This window comes from Mus pahari, chromosome 6 (assembly GCF_900095145.1).
Source record: "Mus pahari chromosome 6, PAHARI_EIJ_v1.1, whole genome shotgun sequence".
NCBI lineage: Eukaryota > Metazoa > Chordata > Mammalia > Rodentia > Muridae > Mus > Mus pahari.
In genome coordinates, this window is record NC_034595.1 from 101,566,125 (window position 1) to 101,580,667 (window position 14,543).

The window sequence follows — 14,543 nt, forward strand, 5'->3', positions numbered from 1 at the left end:
GATGGATAGATGGATGGATGGATAGATGGATGGATGGATGGATAGATGGATGGATGGATGGATGGATGGATGGATGGATGGATAGATGGATGGATGGATGGATGGATGGATAGTGGATGGATGGTTATGAGCCTAGTTCTTCACCTGCTTGGAAAAAAAAAAACAACCCACAAAACTGTATGACCATGATACAATGCACAGAGTATATGGCACAGTTACTAGAGGTGCATGCATTCCCATCTTGGGATGGCTGAACCTAGGATGCCTATGGTAGGGAGCTGTGAATCCTAGGATGTTTGTAACATCCTTGGATGGCAAATGGCACCAGAAACTCAAAAACCTTCTGAGAGCAGGGAGATATCAGAATCAGGTATCCTTGATGGAGAACCGCTGGTGAGAACTGAATTGCATCTTCACTTTTGATAAATGATTTTCACATTACTCCATCACCACCCCCATCCCCAAAGAGGGGTAGCGCAGCCCCGGTGACCTCGCACCCTTGGATAAGGTTGCTGATGCTGTTTATTTAGCCCGTATTTACATCCTACTGGAAGCCTGGCTGGCTGCCAAGGCCTTTGGTTTCTCAGTGGCCAGCCTGCAGCCGACCACCTTCAAGTCCAGAGTTGAGATTCTGAGACGTCAGATATTCAACAGGAGAGGCTGGTGCTCATCATCAGCTGCATCACCAGAGGGAATTTCGTAGGTGACACACAGGGAGGAGTAGAGGCAGCCGAGGAAGGACACGAGGCTGGAGAAGTACATCACACCATTGGCACTGCCCACAACTGAGGTCAGGGGCCCCAGAACCAGAGAGACAAGGATCTGAGCCAGAAAGTACTGGCAGCTAAGCAGCGAGATGTCTACGCCCATGCCACGCCGTGTGCCATCCGCACTGGACCCTGCAAACTGACCGGGAGACAGTCACATCAGTCAAACCTGCCACAACCTCCCTGCAGGAGCGGGAAAGAATGGGGGTCCAGGAAGACCAGGCAGGAGGCACAGGACCAAGCAAGGGGCAGCAACCAGGAGAAAGGCTGGCAGCACAAACTTTCCCCGCTTGAGCACCTGTGCAGCTCCAAGGTCGTGGCTGCACAATTCCATGATCTATCCAAAGCCACTGAGTTGTACAGTTCATATGTTTCATCCACTTTATTGAGTTCTCGAGATGGGTTCTCACGGCCCCAGCCAACTTCAAACTTGCTATGTTGCAGATAACCTAGAACTCCCGATTCACCAGCAGCTGAGTCACTGGTTGGTTGGTCACACATGCTTATAGTCCCAGCACCCAGGGAGTGGAGGAGACAGGAGAGCCACTTTGAGGCCAGCTTTAGCTACTTGAGACTATTGGGGACAACGAAACCAAGGCAAAAGCTCTGGGGGGTGGGGAGGCGCTGGTGAGATGGCTCAGTGGGTAAGAGCACCTGACTGCTCTTCCGAAGGTCCGGAGTTCAAATCCCAGCAACCACATGGTGGCTCACAACCATCCGTAACAAGATCTGATGCCCTCTTCTGGAGTGTCTGAAAGACAGCTACAGTGTACTTAATATAATAAATAAATCTTTAAAAAAAAAAAAAAAAAAAGCTCTGTGGGGGTACTCGATCTCAGTGCAACTGACAAAAAAGAACCCAGGTTGGCGGCTGACAAGAGGGTACAGCAGGTACAGGGGCTTGCCTCACAACCTAAGTGTGATCTGCAGAACCTACCTGTATATAGGTGGAAGGAGGCCAACTGTACTGAAGTTGTCCTCTGACCTGCACACATGAATGGTGGCCCATAAATCCACACACACACACAGATAGTAAAGTATCTGGGCTGAATGAAACAACCCTTTTTCTTTCCCTTGTTAGGCATAGGTCTTCCACATCCATTTCACTCAAAACAAAACAAAACAATCCCTCCTATCCATAAAAGGGACCCTCCTCCCATTTCTCTAGACCCAGCCTTGAACCGCTGTGCTACTAAGGAACCCCTTCCCCGGTGCCCCCGTTCAGAGTGGGAAGTCGCCTGGATGTACCCTCTAAAGGAAGTAAGGAAGGTACCAGCAGCTGGCTGGGCAGCTGCCGGGGTGGAGGGGACACACTTAGACGGGCTCCCTCCATTCAGGGTTTCACCCTCTGCCTAGATAATCTCCACTTCCAGACACAGGCCTCACAGCTCACACGGGACAGTCCTCTGCTAAGTTGCCTCTAAGAAGCCAGCGGCGCCCATACCCACCTTCTTACTCTGGTAGTAATCACAGAGCAGGGAGTAGGGCAAGGTGCAGAGCGTGGAGAACAGGATGCCATAGGTGGTGCAGAGGGACAGGACCACGTACAGGTTCCTTGAGAGGGTGGCCAACCCAGTTCCCAGGCCGAAGGCGAGGTAGGCGATGAAGTAGAGGGTGCGGACACTCAGACACTCCTCCAGTTTCTCCAGGATAGCTGCAGGTGGGACAAAGGCTGTGTAGGTGCCAGGCCTCTTTCCTACTCTACAGGGATCCAGCAGGGCAGGTGGCTTGTCCCTGGCTGCTTGGTAAAGCAAGGCCTGGGGTGTCCTCACTCACACCGATCCCATAAGGGCCCAGGGCTTCTACAGATCAAAGAGATTCCTGAGGGGCCTGGGATCCTAGATCTTAGGCTAAACCTTTGGTGCCGAGAGCCCCAAGTCTTCCCCTTGGCTGGGTGTCATCTTCATCAAGGCAAAATAAAACAGAAGGCCACCTGGCCGGGAGGTGGGGGGGAGGCAGGACCCCCAAAGAGCTCACCCCAGGAGCATACAAGGGAGACTAACATCTAGTTTTGGGGTCTCTGGGGACTGAACTCAGTTTCAAACATGCTAAGCACATACACAGACTTTTGCACTGAGCTTATAAACACCCTCTGCTCATCTGGACCTCCCTAAGCCCAGGGAAGGCAGGGAAGGAAGGAGTCGTACATACTGTTATGTGTGTGATCTACGGGAGCCCAGGACCTTGTAAGTGCTAAGTAATCTCTCCACCGTGACCATGAGCTACATCGCCCAACTCCTCTCTCCCCCACTCAGTCTTACTTTGTGCTTTGTGTGGGTCCTGAGCCAAGAATGGCTATATATAATATTATGTGTGTGTGTGTGTGTGTGTGTGTGTGTGTGTGTGTGTGTGTGTATTTTAATATTTACTTAGTGTGTGTGGTAGGGCTGGGGTAAGGGAGACATGGGTCTGCCGTGGCATATATGTGGAGGTCAGAGGACAATTTGTTGAAATCAGTTTCTTTTTCCACTCTATGGGCTCCAGGGACCAAACCCAAGCCATTGGGCTTGGCAAGGGTCTTTACCCACTGAGCCGTCCCAGCTGCTGTGGTTTGTGTTTTGTTTTGTTTTGTTTTAAGATTTATCTGTTTTATTTATGAATACACTGTCGCTGTCTTCAGACGCACCAGAAGAGGGCATTGGATCCCATTACAGATGGTTGTGAGCCACCATGTGGTTTCGGGGAGTTGAACTCAGGACCTCTGTGAACAGTCAGTGCTCCTAACCACTGAGCCACCCCTCCAGGCAGAGCTGCTTTGTATTTTTAAATGACTTTAAAAAAAGAAAACAACAAATGAAGGAGCTTTTGTTTGCTTGTTTGCGTGGTGCATGACGTATGTACTCCATGCCAATTCCCCTCTTTAATGTCACAACAGACTTGGGACCACGGAGCACTGCTGAGAAATGTCAATAGAGCCACCTTGGCCTCTGGACATATCTGCTACCTGGCCTTTCACTCTAAGATCCCAGACAGCTGGAGCTTCACACCGTCAGCCCAGCCCCAGGGGGACTGTCCTGGTATAGACTAAGCATGGCACCCCCGAGGTTGCCAGGAGCATGCCCTCATGGTCAACTCAGGTTGCAGACTCTGGCCACCCTGCACTCAACGCTCTTGCTTCCTCCTGCCCCCCACCTCACCGTGACTCGGTGGTTGCCTGCCTCCTTCCCAGACCTCCTCTGGCCCTACTGTTCTACAAAGCTTCATACAAAGAATGGAGTTAGCAGCCACAGACCAGCCTGTATATGGCCCCATGGTTTGCCCCAGGCCCCACTTTGCTGGTTCGTGTGTGTGTGTGTGTGTGTGTGTGTGTGTGTGTGTGTGTGTGTGTAAACCCATGGTCTGTACCAGTCTAGTCATGTCCCTTTTAGGATGCCTCCTCTTTGGAGGTCTGACACTCACAGGATTGGCCTCTGTGCCCCAGGTATTACCCTGGGTCCAGTCAGCACAGAGGGTAGGCCCAGCAGTAGCTGGGGACTTGAACATAAGATAGTCATGGTGCCTTCCCTGAAGGGGGACCTCCGGCCTGCAGTTGCAGATGCGACCTCTTGGTCCGTCTCTGGGAAGCGTGCATGCAGCAGACAGCAGGTACCTGAGTAGAAGGCTGCACTGAAGGCGTAGATGCACATGCCCCAGCAGCCCATGGTGACACCGCTGTTGTACTTCTGATACGCTTCCGACGTGTGGGGTGCCTTCGGGTCACCCTGAAACACCACCTCGCCCATGAAGTCCGTGTAAAAGAGTAGCATGCCCTCAAATGAGAGCCATCCTGGAGGAAGACAGAGGCTGTGACCTGCGGCCACCAAGGCTGTGGTCCTTTACTCTCACTAGCCAGAAATTAATACGAGGAATTTAGGCTCGGTGGCTCACACCTGTGGTTTCAGCACTTAGAGCATGAGAGCAGGGAGGTTGGGGATTTGAGGCCAGCCTGGACCACGTTAGCTAGGGCCACAGACCTTTGTAAAGTGCCTCCATTTCAGCTGACCTGTGACAGTTTCCATCATGAGAGAAATTTGGTTTCCAGAACTATAGGAATTTGTTAATTTTTTTAAAAGATTTATTTATGTATGTGAATACCCTGTCGCTCACTTCAGACACACCAGACGAGGGCACTGGATCCCATTACAGATATGGGTGAGCCATCTTGCCAGTGCTGACATTACAGATGTGTGCTGCCCTGTCCAGCTGCTTCTGATGAGCATGGTGGTGGTGGTGAGCCAGACTCAGGTCTCCATGTTGTGCGGCAAGCACTGTACTGATGGAGCAACCTCCCACCCCCTATTACTATCATTTAAATTTGAGGCAGGGTCTTAAGTTACATGAGTGCATGGAACTCGCTATATAACCAAAAATGACCTTAAACTTGTGCCCCCCCGCCCGCCTCCACGCCTGAGCGCTGGGACTCTATGCATACCTGGTTTAGGCAGTGCTGGCAATAGAATCCATGTAAGCACCCTACCAACTGAGCTATGTCCCTAGCCCATCGAGTAGTATAAACTCATTTCCACGGCAGCAAAGTGCATCCAAATACAGATACATCCCACATGTTTTACCCTTCCCCTGGGCCGGACATCTGTGTACTCTGTGTCCCTAGGTTTTGGGTGCCATCCGTGACTTTGGCTTATCTGGGACACCCTGCAAGATCACCATGGGAAAGGTTTTTTAAGTCTTGCCAGTGTTGGCCCAACCCCAACTGCTATCATCCCCAGACCTTCATCCCCAGACCTTCAACAACTCAATGGCAAGTGAATAAAAGCCAAGTTGGGGTGTTTCAGCGGTCACTAGAGTGCCAAGCCCTGGTGCTTTAAGAGCGCCATCAGGTCTGCGGGTAGACGGGAAGTTTGTATGCATCCACAAGCAATGATGACATTCCAGAAGAGGGAGGGGTTCATCGCTTAACTGGGAGCAGAGCCCCCAGGGCAGCGGCCAGACCCACGCTCCACCCTTGCTCTTGCCCGGGAGACTAAGGAAAAGCCCCGACACACGGGGCTCTGTGTTCACACTCAGCACACGCAGCACCCTGGCTGCACCCCATCACAGACCAGGGCACCATGGCTCACCCCGACACTCGGCACACGCAGCACCCTGGCTGCGCCCCATCGCGGACCAGGGCACCATGGCTCACCCCGACACTCGGCACACGCAGCACCCTGGCTGCGCCCCATCGCGGACCAGGGCACCATGGCTCACCCCGACACTCGGCACACGCAGCACCCTGGCTGCGCCCCATCGCGGACCAGGGCACCATGGCTCACCCCGACACTCGGCACACGCAGCACCCTGGCTGCGCCCCATCGCGGACCAGGGCACCATGGCTCACCCAGAAAGTGATTGACACAGAGATTGCGCAGCGCCTTGGGCATGTTGTAGATGGTGGAGCAGAGACGCCGCAGAGACAGCGGCTGCTCGGACTGCTCGCTGGAGCCCGTCAGCTCACTCTCGTACTTCACACCGTTCAGGAGAATGTTTGCGACCTGCAACAGAGCCACAGACACCAAGTCAGAGCCGTTAGGCCCACATCCCGCGGAGGTATGTGATAGGGAATGCTGAGAAGCGGGACACACACAGCCCACAGCACACACTGGAGGGACCTCTGTCTTTTTTAACTTTTAATTTTATGATAATAATTATTATAATAAATATTACTATTATTATTATTGTATGTATGTATTATATGTGCATGGTATGTGTGTGTGAGAGAAAGTGGGTGAGAGAGAGAGAGAGACTGGATATGCACACAGAGAAAGGAAGATACAATACATAAAATAGATAAAAAAATAAATCCAGGTCATGGGAGAGGGACAGCTGCTAAATGCTTGCCGTGAAGACATGAGACATGAGTTGCAGCCTCAGAACCTAGGTTGAAAAGGAACTAAACCCATATTTGCAATCCCCACACCGAGGAGGCAGAGACAGAGCCCTGGTCTTGCTGGTCAGCTGGCCTAGCCTACTCAGCAAGTCACAGGCCACCGAGAGACCCTGCCTCAAGAAAGCAAGGAGGATGGCATCTGAAGCAGGCCTAAAGTTGACCTCTGACCTCCACATATATGTGCACACGTGTGTACATGCACACACATGTGACATGCAGATCAGCTTTAGCCCAGCCAGCCCTCACCTTTTTCCCATGAGAGAAAGCTGTGAAAGTTGACTTCAGGGTGGCCAGCACAAAGCCCTCTCTGCACAGGTGGCTCTCCTGTCACATGGAGGCCAGCCAGCCAGCCACACCAGAGGACACCTCATCCCTCAAGGGGGTGCCTCCTGAGCCCAGGCACCCCACTGTCAGCAGAGTGAAAGGAGAGGCCCAGCATTTGATGGGCACCGCAGGCCACTGGCATAGCTGCCAGTCTTTCGGAAATGAGGTTCTGCTCTCCAGCGCCTTGCCTGGACTGTAGGCACAGACTCCAGTGGGAATTAATGCCAGAAATGAGCTGTTTGGAGATGAAGGAGGAAGAGGACAGGGAGGGGGAGGGGGAAGGGGAGGAGGAAGAAGAGGTGCTCTGGCCCAGAACGGATGGCACAGTGGGCACCAGGAAAAGGAAATAGGAAGTCTGTAATCCTGGATCCCAGAGCAGCCATACCAACGAAGCTTGTTATCACACCCGTGGCAGAAGACAGCGGTAACCTGAACCTGAACGTGTTCATATTTAGCTTACTTAAACAACAACAACAAAAACCCACAGTCTTGTAAAGCTCCCATGTGCTGGGGTTACACACATGCACCACCCACCCTGTGACTGGGGAGCCGAAAACTGAAAACTGAATTGGAACTGTCTACCAACTGAGGTACAGCCCGTCTTTAGCCCATAATTTTAACTATTTTCCTTCTTTATCTATCTATCTATCTATCTATCTATCTATCTATCTATCTATCTATCTATCTATCCATCCATCTATCTATCCATCTATCTATGCATTGGTGTTTTGCCTGCCTGTATGTCTGTGTGAGGGCATTGTATTCCCTGGAACTGGAATTACAGACAATTGTGAGCCACCATGTCGGTGCTGGGAACTGAACTCCGGTCCTCAGAAAGAGCAGCCAGTACTCTCAACTGCTGAGCCATCTCTCCAGCCCAGTTTTTATTATTTTCGAAGAACTTATCCCCAAACCACACTGTTGACAGAATGGAAGCTGGGAAGGAATAAGAAAAGGGGGAATGATGGGAGCGCCCTGAGTTTTGTGAAATAGTCCACTCCATTTGACAAAGGGCCAGCGAAGCTACTTGGATGTCATCAAAATGAAGCCGACAAGCCCTTGATTTGTGTGGTTAGGAAACGCTGCCTCTGGAAACAGCTGGCTGAACACCCTGGCAACTTGGACACTCCTCCCCAGGAGGAACAGTCTCTCACTGCAGAACCCTCCCTCCAGGAGAGGCAGGAGACCTGGCTCAGCCAGGCGGGCACATCTGTGGCCTGAGCAGAGTGTCTCACTGGGTCATGCTCCATTCTTCCTGGCTCCAGAACAACCTCCCTGTGCAGGTTAGATGCTTCATGGGGCTGTAGCCTAGAAACCCTGTGTTCCCACTCTCTCTCTTCCTATGAGGGCCCTGAGGCCAAAAGCACATGGACAATGTCTAACTAGATAAGAGGACAGTCTCTTTCTGTCATCTGTCCATCTGTCTGTCTGTCTGTCTGTGTGTGAACATGCACATACATGGATACGGGTGCATGTATGAATATGTAGAGTCCAGAGGACACCCTCAGGTGTGGCTCCTCATGTACCCTCTCACCCATCTTTTACTTGGAGGCAAGCACTGGGCCAGCTGAGGCTCTGAAAGTCACCTCCAGTAGCATCCATAGCCCCATGGTCAATCTGACACATACTAAAGGCACTTTAAGCAGCCTTCCGGAAGGTCCTGTCCCTCTGCAGGAGACAACCTTGAGTGCGCAGCCCTTCAGGGTCAGCTAATGTCAAACATGAGTAGGAGCGACTGCTCACACTGGGGAGGTCCCAGAGACACTGCAGCCTGCCATGGTGGTATATCTTCCTTCAAGGCTCGGATATGTTGGCACCATATTCACAGGGCCCAAGTCAGCAGTTGTGGGGCTGGAGAGTGGGGGGAGCAGGCCTGGAGCAAGAGTGGGGTCGAGGTACGTCCACACCCTGGAAATCTCATCTGCCTGAGATCGGCAGGAGTAGGCCTATGTATCTGACACGTGGAGCCCTGTGCCCTAACCTTTGTCCCACTGGAAGAGGTTATATAGCAGGGTAACCAGGTTAAATTTTCTTTCCCCTTATAAGGCCCTGTCCAGCAGCACCTGGAATTCCTCCTTATGCAAATGAGGCATCCCAGCACCCTGGCCCTGGTCAATGGTGTACATTCACCCTGAAAGCCCTTAATCCCCCATTAAAATGAGCTGTCTAGTTGACTCTCTCTAGCCTAGCCATGTGAGGTCTCTTAGCTCCCAGCTGTCCTGCCAGGGACCACCTGCGGGGACCACCGGATCCTTGTTCCCCTCACCCCCCCCCCCCGACATTTATTTGCTTTTTACCTGTTGGCTGAAGGTCACATTCCTTCTTCTGCTGGTTTCAGGGCCATTTCCTCCAGCCACATCTGGGAGAGCCAAGGTCTGGGGCCTCTTCAGGATCCCAGAGGCCCGTGGCTTAGAGGTGTCCAGAGAGCCTACCCTTAGCACATCTCCATCTGAGCCCAAGGTCAGAGGTCCCTCTCTCCTCTCCAGCCCCCTCTCCTGGCAGTAGAAGCCATCGGGGGCCCGGGGAAAGCTGACACTGATGGCCTGCCTCGGGACACTGCTGGGGAGAGCCAAGTAATTGTCATGGCCCGCTGTGAAACAGTCAATGAGCACGCTGTCTATGTTGGAGGTCCCAAAGGATGATGCGAACTCATTGATGCCTGTGAGGGAGCTGTCCCTGCTGATGAAGCTGCCATACTTGGGGGTGAGCGGGCTGGGTGGCGAGATGGGGCTGGAGAAGCTGGCGTACAGACTGGTGGCTGTAGTGGAGGGGAGGGCGTCACCGGCCCCCTCCTCCAACAGGACAGGTGGGGAGGGGGGCAATGGGAGGCTTGGGCTCTTCATAGCTGTCCTCTTCTCCCCCAGGGGCCGAAGGGGCCTCTCGGGGATGCTAATCAGGGTGAGCACGGTGGTGACGCTCAGGGTTATCGCGGTGAAGACATAGATGACGCGGAGCTGGCCCCCCAGGGCCCTCCCGAAGCTGGTCTTGTCCCAGTGGATGCCTCCGACCACATAGCCAAACCCTCCTCCAAGACCTGGGGAGAGAAAAGGGATTCAGTGTCCTCTTACCCAGACAGGCAAGGAGGCTCCCCCTGCGCAAAGGTGGAGCCATTTCTTCGAAGACCATAAGTAGCAAAGTCCACCCCAAGGACTACACCCATCTACACCCCAGAAAATGTAAGGGCGGCTGCTCCCCCAGTCTCCCAGGGTATTCCTAACATGTTCTCCAGGGCCAGCTGACTTCCCTCTTCTCCACATTAACCTTGGCACTTGGCTCCAGGGCAGGGAGCACAAGGGCAAACCGCCAAACGGCCCGCCCGCCTGTCCTTTGGCTTGAAAGGAACTGTTAGAACCATGGAAGGTGCTGTTTGCACCCAGCTACTCCATCGATTTAGCACAAACACACCAAGACCTCATCTTTACCATACAAGCCAGTGTGTGCACAAGGACAAGGATGTCCCCTGGTCATCCTTGTGCACGGCCACCAGGAGGAAAGTCACCTTTAAGGATGGCCTGTGGGAACTGGAGTCATTAGGCTTGTGTCTTTACCCAATGAGCCATCTCACAGGTGAATTTGGGGTCCTAATAATTAGCTTTTAACTCATCTTTTAGAAGAGCCATCAAAGATTTGTAACCCTTAAACAAGGGTAGGTTTCAGGCAGATATTTTTTATTTTAATTTTATTTTAAAATTAATCTGTATGTTGCCCCAGCTCACTCTATAGACCAGGCTGGCCTCACACTCACTGAAATCTCCCTGCCTCTGTGATGGCCTCCCAAGTGCTGTCACTAAATGTGTACATCCCCCACGCACATGGCTCTATTTTTAAGGTTTTTATTCATTTACTTTTCCTTTATGTGTATGTTTGTGAGCCTGCTTGAATTTGTGTACACCACGTGTGTACGAGGAGGCCAGAAGAGGGTATTGGATCCCCTGGCTTGGGAGTCAAGTGTGTTGTGAGCCCAGGTCCTCCACAACCAGTGCTCCTACCACTGAGCCATCTCACCACCTCCCTAAAGTGCTATTTTAAATGGGACTTCTTTTTTCTTTCCTATCATTTTGTCATAAGTGTTCCTATTTAGAAAAACTGAGGTTTCTAAATTTTTGTTGCTCCTATTTAATTAAAACATTTAAATTACATTTTTATCAATTTCTCTGTGTGTGTGTGTGTGTGTGTGTGTGTGTGCACGCACGGGGGTGGGTGTGGGTGGGTGTATATACCACAGTGTGCATGTGGAGGTCAGAGGACAGCTTGCAGGAATCAGTTCTCTCCTTCCACCACGTGGGTTCTGAGGTATCTGACTCAGCTTGTCAGGTTGGGTGACAGGTACTCACGGATGTCAGGCCGGGTGACAGGTACCTCTACCCACGGAGCTGTTTGAATGGCCCCTTGTTTTGAGATACTCTTGCCAAGCAGGCCTGGCCACCCTGGGACTGACTGTAAAGCAGCTGGGAGCAGCTGGGCTTGAACTCCCATGACCCTCTGCCTCTGCCTCCCCAGGTTCTGGCCCACAGGCACCGCACTTGGATGCCTGTTCTGTCCCTGTCACTAGGATCAAACCAGCCTTGTGCGTCTAAGCAAGGGCTCTGCCGCTGAGCTGCGCCCCAGCTCTGACTTCAGCACGGAGTGTGGAGTCCCAGCATTCTGCTGAGTTCTTGCTCTGCTTATGGTTCTGTTCTGGAAAGTCCTAGTAGGTGCTGTCACACAGTGTGACAGACAGAGTTGACCTCTTGCCCCTTGCCACTGTCTCTGCGCAATCACACTGTGGGGTCAGGGTATTCCTGCCTCGTCCCTGACTTTGGTAGAGACACTTCTCATGTCACTGAGCACAGCACAGGTATGCGTGCATGTAAGCGAAGCATACATGCCTGCACAGGCATAAACACACCAGATATTGTGTTTGTGTTATATTTGGGAGCCCGCCTACTCAAAATAGTTTGTTAATAACCTCAAGCTAGTTCTTGAGGCTTGTTTGTTTGTTTGTTTACAATCATTCAAGAATATTCCCAGGACACACAAAGGCTGACTTGCCCCAGATGTGAGGCCCAGCTGAGGTGGCACAGAGTGACCTCAGTCTTTTGTCAGGCCTGCTTGGCATCTCATTTCCTACATGTCTGTGGATTCTCCCTTATTGTGCTAGCTAAATTATGTCAACTTGACACAAATTTTAGTCATCTAAGAGGAGGAAACCTTGATTGAGAAAACAGCTCCGTAAGATCAGGCTGCAGGCAAACCTGTAGGGCATTTTCTTAATTAGTGACTGATGGGGGAGTGGCTGGTCCATCGGTGCTTGCATCTCTGGGCTGGTGGTCCTGCGTTCTCCGAGAAAGAAGCTGAACAAGCCATACAGAGCAAGCCAGTAAGCAGCATCCCTCTGCATCAGCGCCTGCCTCCAGGCTCCGGCCCTGGCTTCCCTTGGAGAAGGACTGCAGTGTGGAAGTGTAAACCTTTTCCCAACTTGCTTTTTGGTCATAGTGTTTGGTCACACCAATAAAAACACTAACATTTTCACCATTTAAAGTACCCTTAGTCCGGCCCTGAGATCTTGTCTAATGTCCCGAGAGGTCTGTTGAGCATGTATTAACAATGTCTTTAAGCAAAATGGGGTAAACAAGGTTGGGCAGGGACAGTTTATGTAACCAGGTCTCAGGAGCCATTCATGATTCATGCCAGACCTTTTCAATTTTTAAAAAAAAAAACACACACTCTATTTATCTCAAAATTGTGTGTGTCTGTGTATTTGTGTATGATATGTGTCTATGTGTCTCTGTGTATTTGTAGATGTGTGTCTGTGTGTATCTGTGTGTGTACATGTGTCTGTGTATGTATGAGTGTGTGTGTCTGTGTGTATGTGTGTGTACATGTGTGTGTTTGAGTGTGTGTATGTGTGTGTACACGTGTGTGTCTGTGTATGTGTGTGTGNGTGTGTGTGTCTGTGTGTATGTGTATGAGTGTGTGGTATGTGCATGTGGGTATTCAGTGCATTTGTGCAGATGCCCACAGAGGCAGGAAGAAGGAACCAGAACAAGGGGAGCTGGGGCCACACAGGCAGTTGTGTGGGGGCTGGGAGCTGGCTCAGCTTCTCTGAAAGAGTAATAAAAAGTTTTAACTTCTGGGCCTTCTCTCCAGCTCTTCCTGTACCCAGTGCTTTTGGGACAGTTTACTGGCTTATTTATTAGAGATAGGGTCTCACTATGTAACCCTGGCTGACCTAGAATCCAATATGTAAACTAAGCTGATCTGGAGCTCACAGAGATCTGCATGCTTCTTGAGTGCAGAGATTAAAGGTGTACGCCACACGATGGCTTTGTACTTGGATAGTCTCTACCTCCTAAATGCTGGGATTACAGGTATGCACCAAACTTAGTTTATATAGTGTTGTGTACCCTGGGGTTTGTGCATGCTAGGCAAGGACTCTACCAACTATGCTCCACCTCCAGTTCCAGGGTAAGTATTTTCTATTGATTAATTAATTAATTAATTTATTTATTAATTTATTTATTTATTCTGGGGTATATGGTGTGTGTGCCTTGGTGCCCATGTGGAGGTCAGAGGGCAGCTTGCAGGAATCAGTTCTCTCCTCGATAGGATATTTTCAATCATTTCAATGCTGATCTATATACATTTGAACTTCATTGACTTATCTTTAGATCCTGAGGTAAGGAAGGAGCCCCCCAGGGCACACATCTGAACCCCACGCAGCTGCGGGGGGAGTGCTCACCTGCCATGAGGGCGTGGATGTTCAAGCCTCGGTCCTGGTCCACCGGGCCGCACACGTCCATCATGTAGGCGTGGCTGGGGTTATCTGCAGAGTCCGCACTGAAGTCCATCAGCACCACCCCGCACACCGTCAGGAGGATGCCCCACTTGTGGTTGGTGGCTGTGTCCGCCAAGGCCATGCCGATATCCCTTCCATTGAGCAAGAGCGAAAGGCCCAGCAGTGCCCCTGGAAACAGAGACAAGGTCACCAGAGAAAATGGAGCTCTTCTCTGTCCCCACCAGCTTACTTCCTAGGCTGAGACGGAGGACTTAAAGAGGAACCTGGAGTATCGGGTTGGAGAGATGGCTCAGCGGTTAAGAGCACTGACTGCTCTTCCACAGGTCTTGGGTTCAATTCCCAGCAACCACATGGTGGCTCACAACCATCAGTAATGGGATCGGATGCCCTCTTCTGGTGTGTCTGAAGACAGCGACAGTGTACTCATAAAGGGGAGACTGTGGAAGTTGCCTACAAAGTTCCCCCACTCGGGGCTTTTATCCCATCCAGCTGAGCAAATTCAAGATGAACTTTATTTGCTCGTTAAAACAAACAAAAAGCTAAACGACTTAGTGTTGACTCAGGCAAGGTTGGGCCTGGGAATTGCCTGTGCTCGAAATGTTTCAAAGTTCCTAAAAGGAAGCAACTGATCCTCTCTCCCCCTCCCCCTTTCCTTCCTTCCTTCCTTCCCTTCCTTCCTTCCCTCCTTCCTTCCCTCCTTCCTTCCTTCCTTCCTTCCTTCCCTCCCTCCTTCCTTCCTTCCCTCCTTCCTTCCTTCCTTCCTTTCCTCCCTCCCTCCCTCCTTCCCTTCCTTCCCTCCCTCCCTCCC

The 14,543-nt window shown here is 51.4% G+C and overlaps 1 protein-coding gene across 3 annotated transcripts in view; it reads right to left on the reverse strand.

Moving 5' to 3' along the window:
• Positions 1-489: 489 nt before the first annotated feature.
• The window catches only part of Slc45a1 (solute carrier family 45 member 1), a 23,045-nt gene continuing 8,991 nt past the window's right edge, over positions 490-14,543 (reverse strand). Inside the window, exons 4-9 of one of the 3 annotated variants that reach the window (XM_029539972.1) lie at positions 13,679-13,903; positions 9,255-9,991; positions 6,085-6,238; positions 4,357-4,533; positions 2,216-2,421; positions 490-748 (exon numbers count right to left, since the gene is read on the reverse strand). In XM_029539972.1, the coding sequence (XP_029395832.1) occupies positions 683-748; positions 2,216-2,421; positions 4,357-4,533; positions 6,085-6,238; positions 9,255-9,991; positions 13,679-13,903 (1,565 nt within the window). In that variant the 3' untranslated portion in view covers positions 490-682. Of the gene's footprint in view, positions 907-2,215; positions 2,422-4,356; positions 4,534-6,084; positions 6,239-9,254; positions 9,992-13,678; positions 13,904-14,543 lie in introns of all 3 variants that reach the window. The other 2 variants (XM_029539971.1, XM_021200652.1) reach the window with 2 other exon arrangements.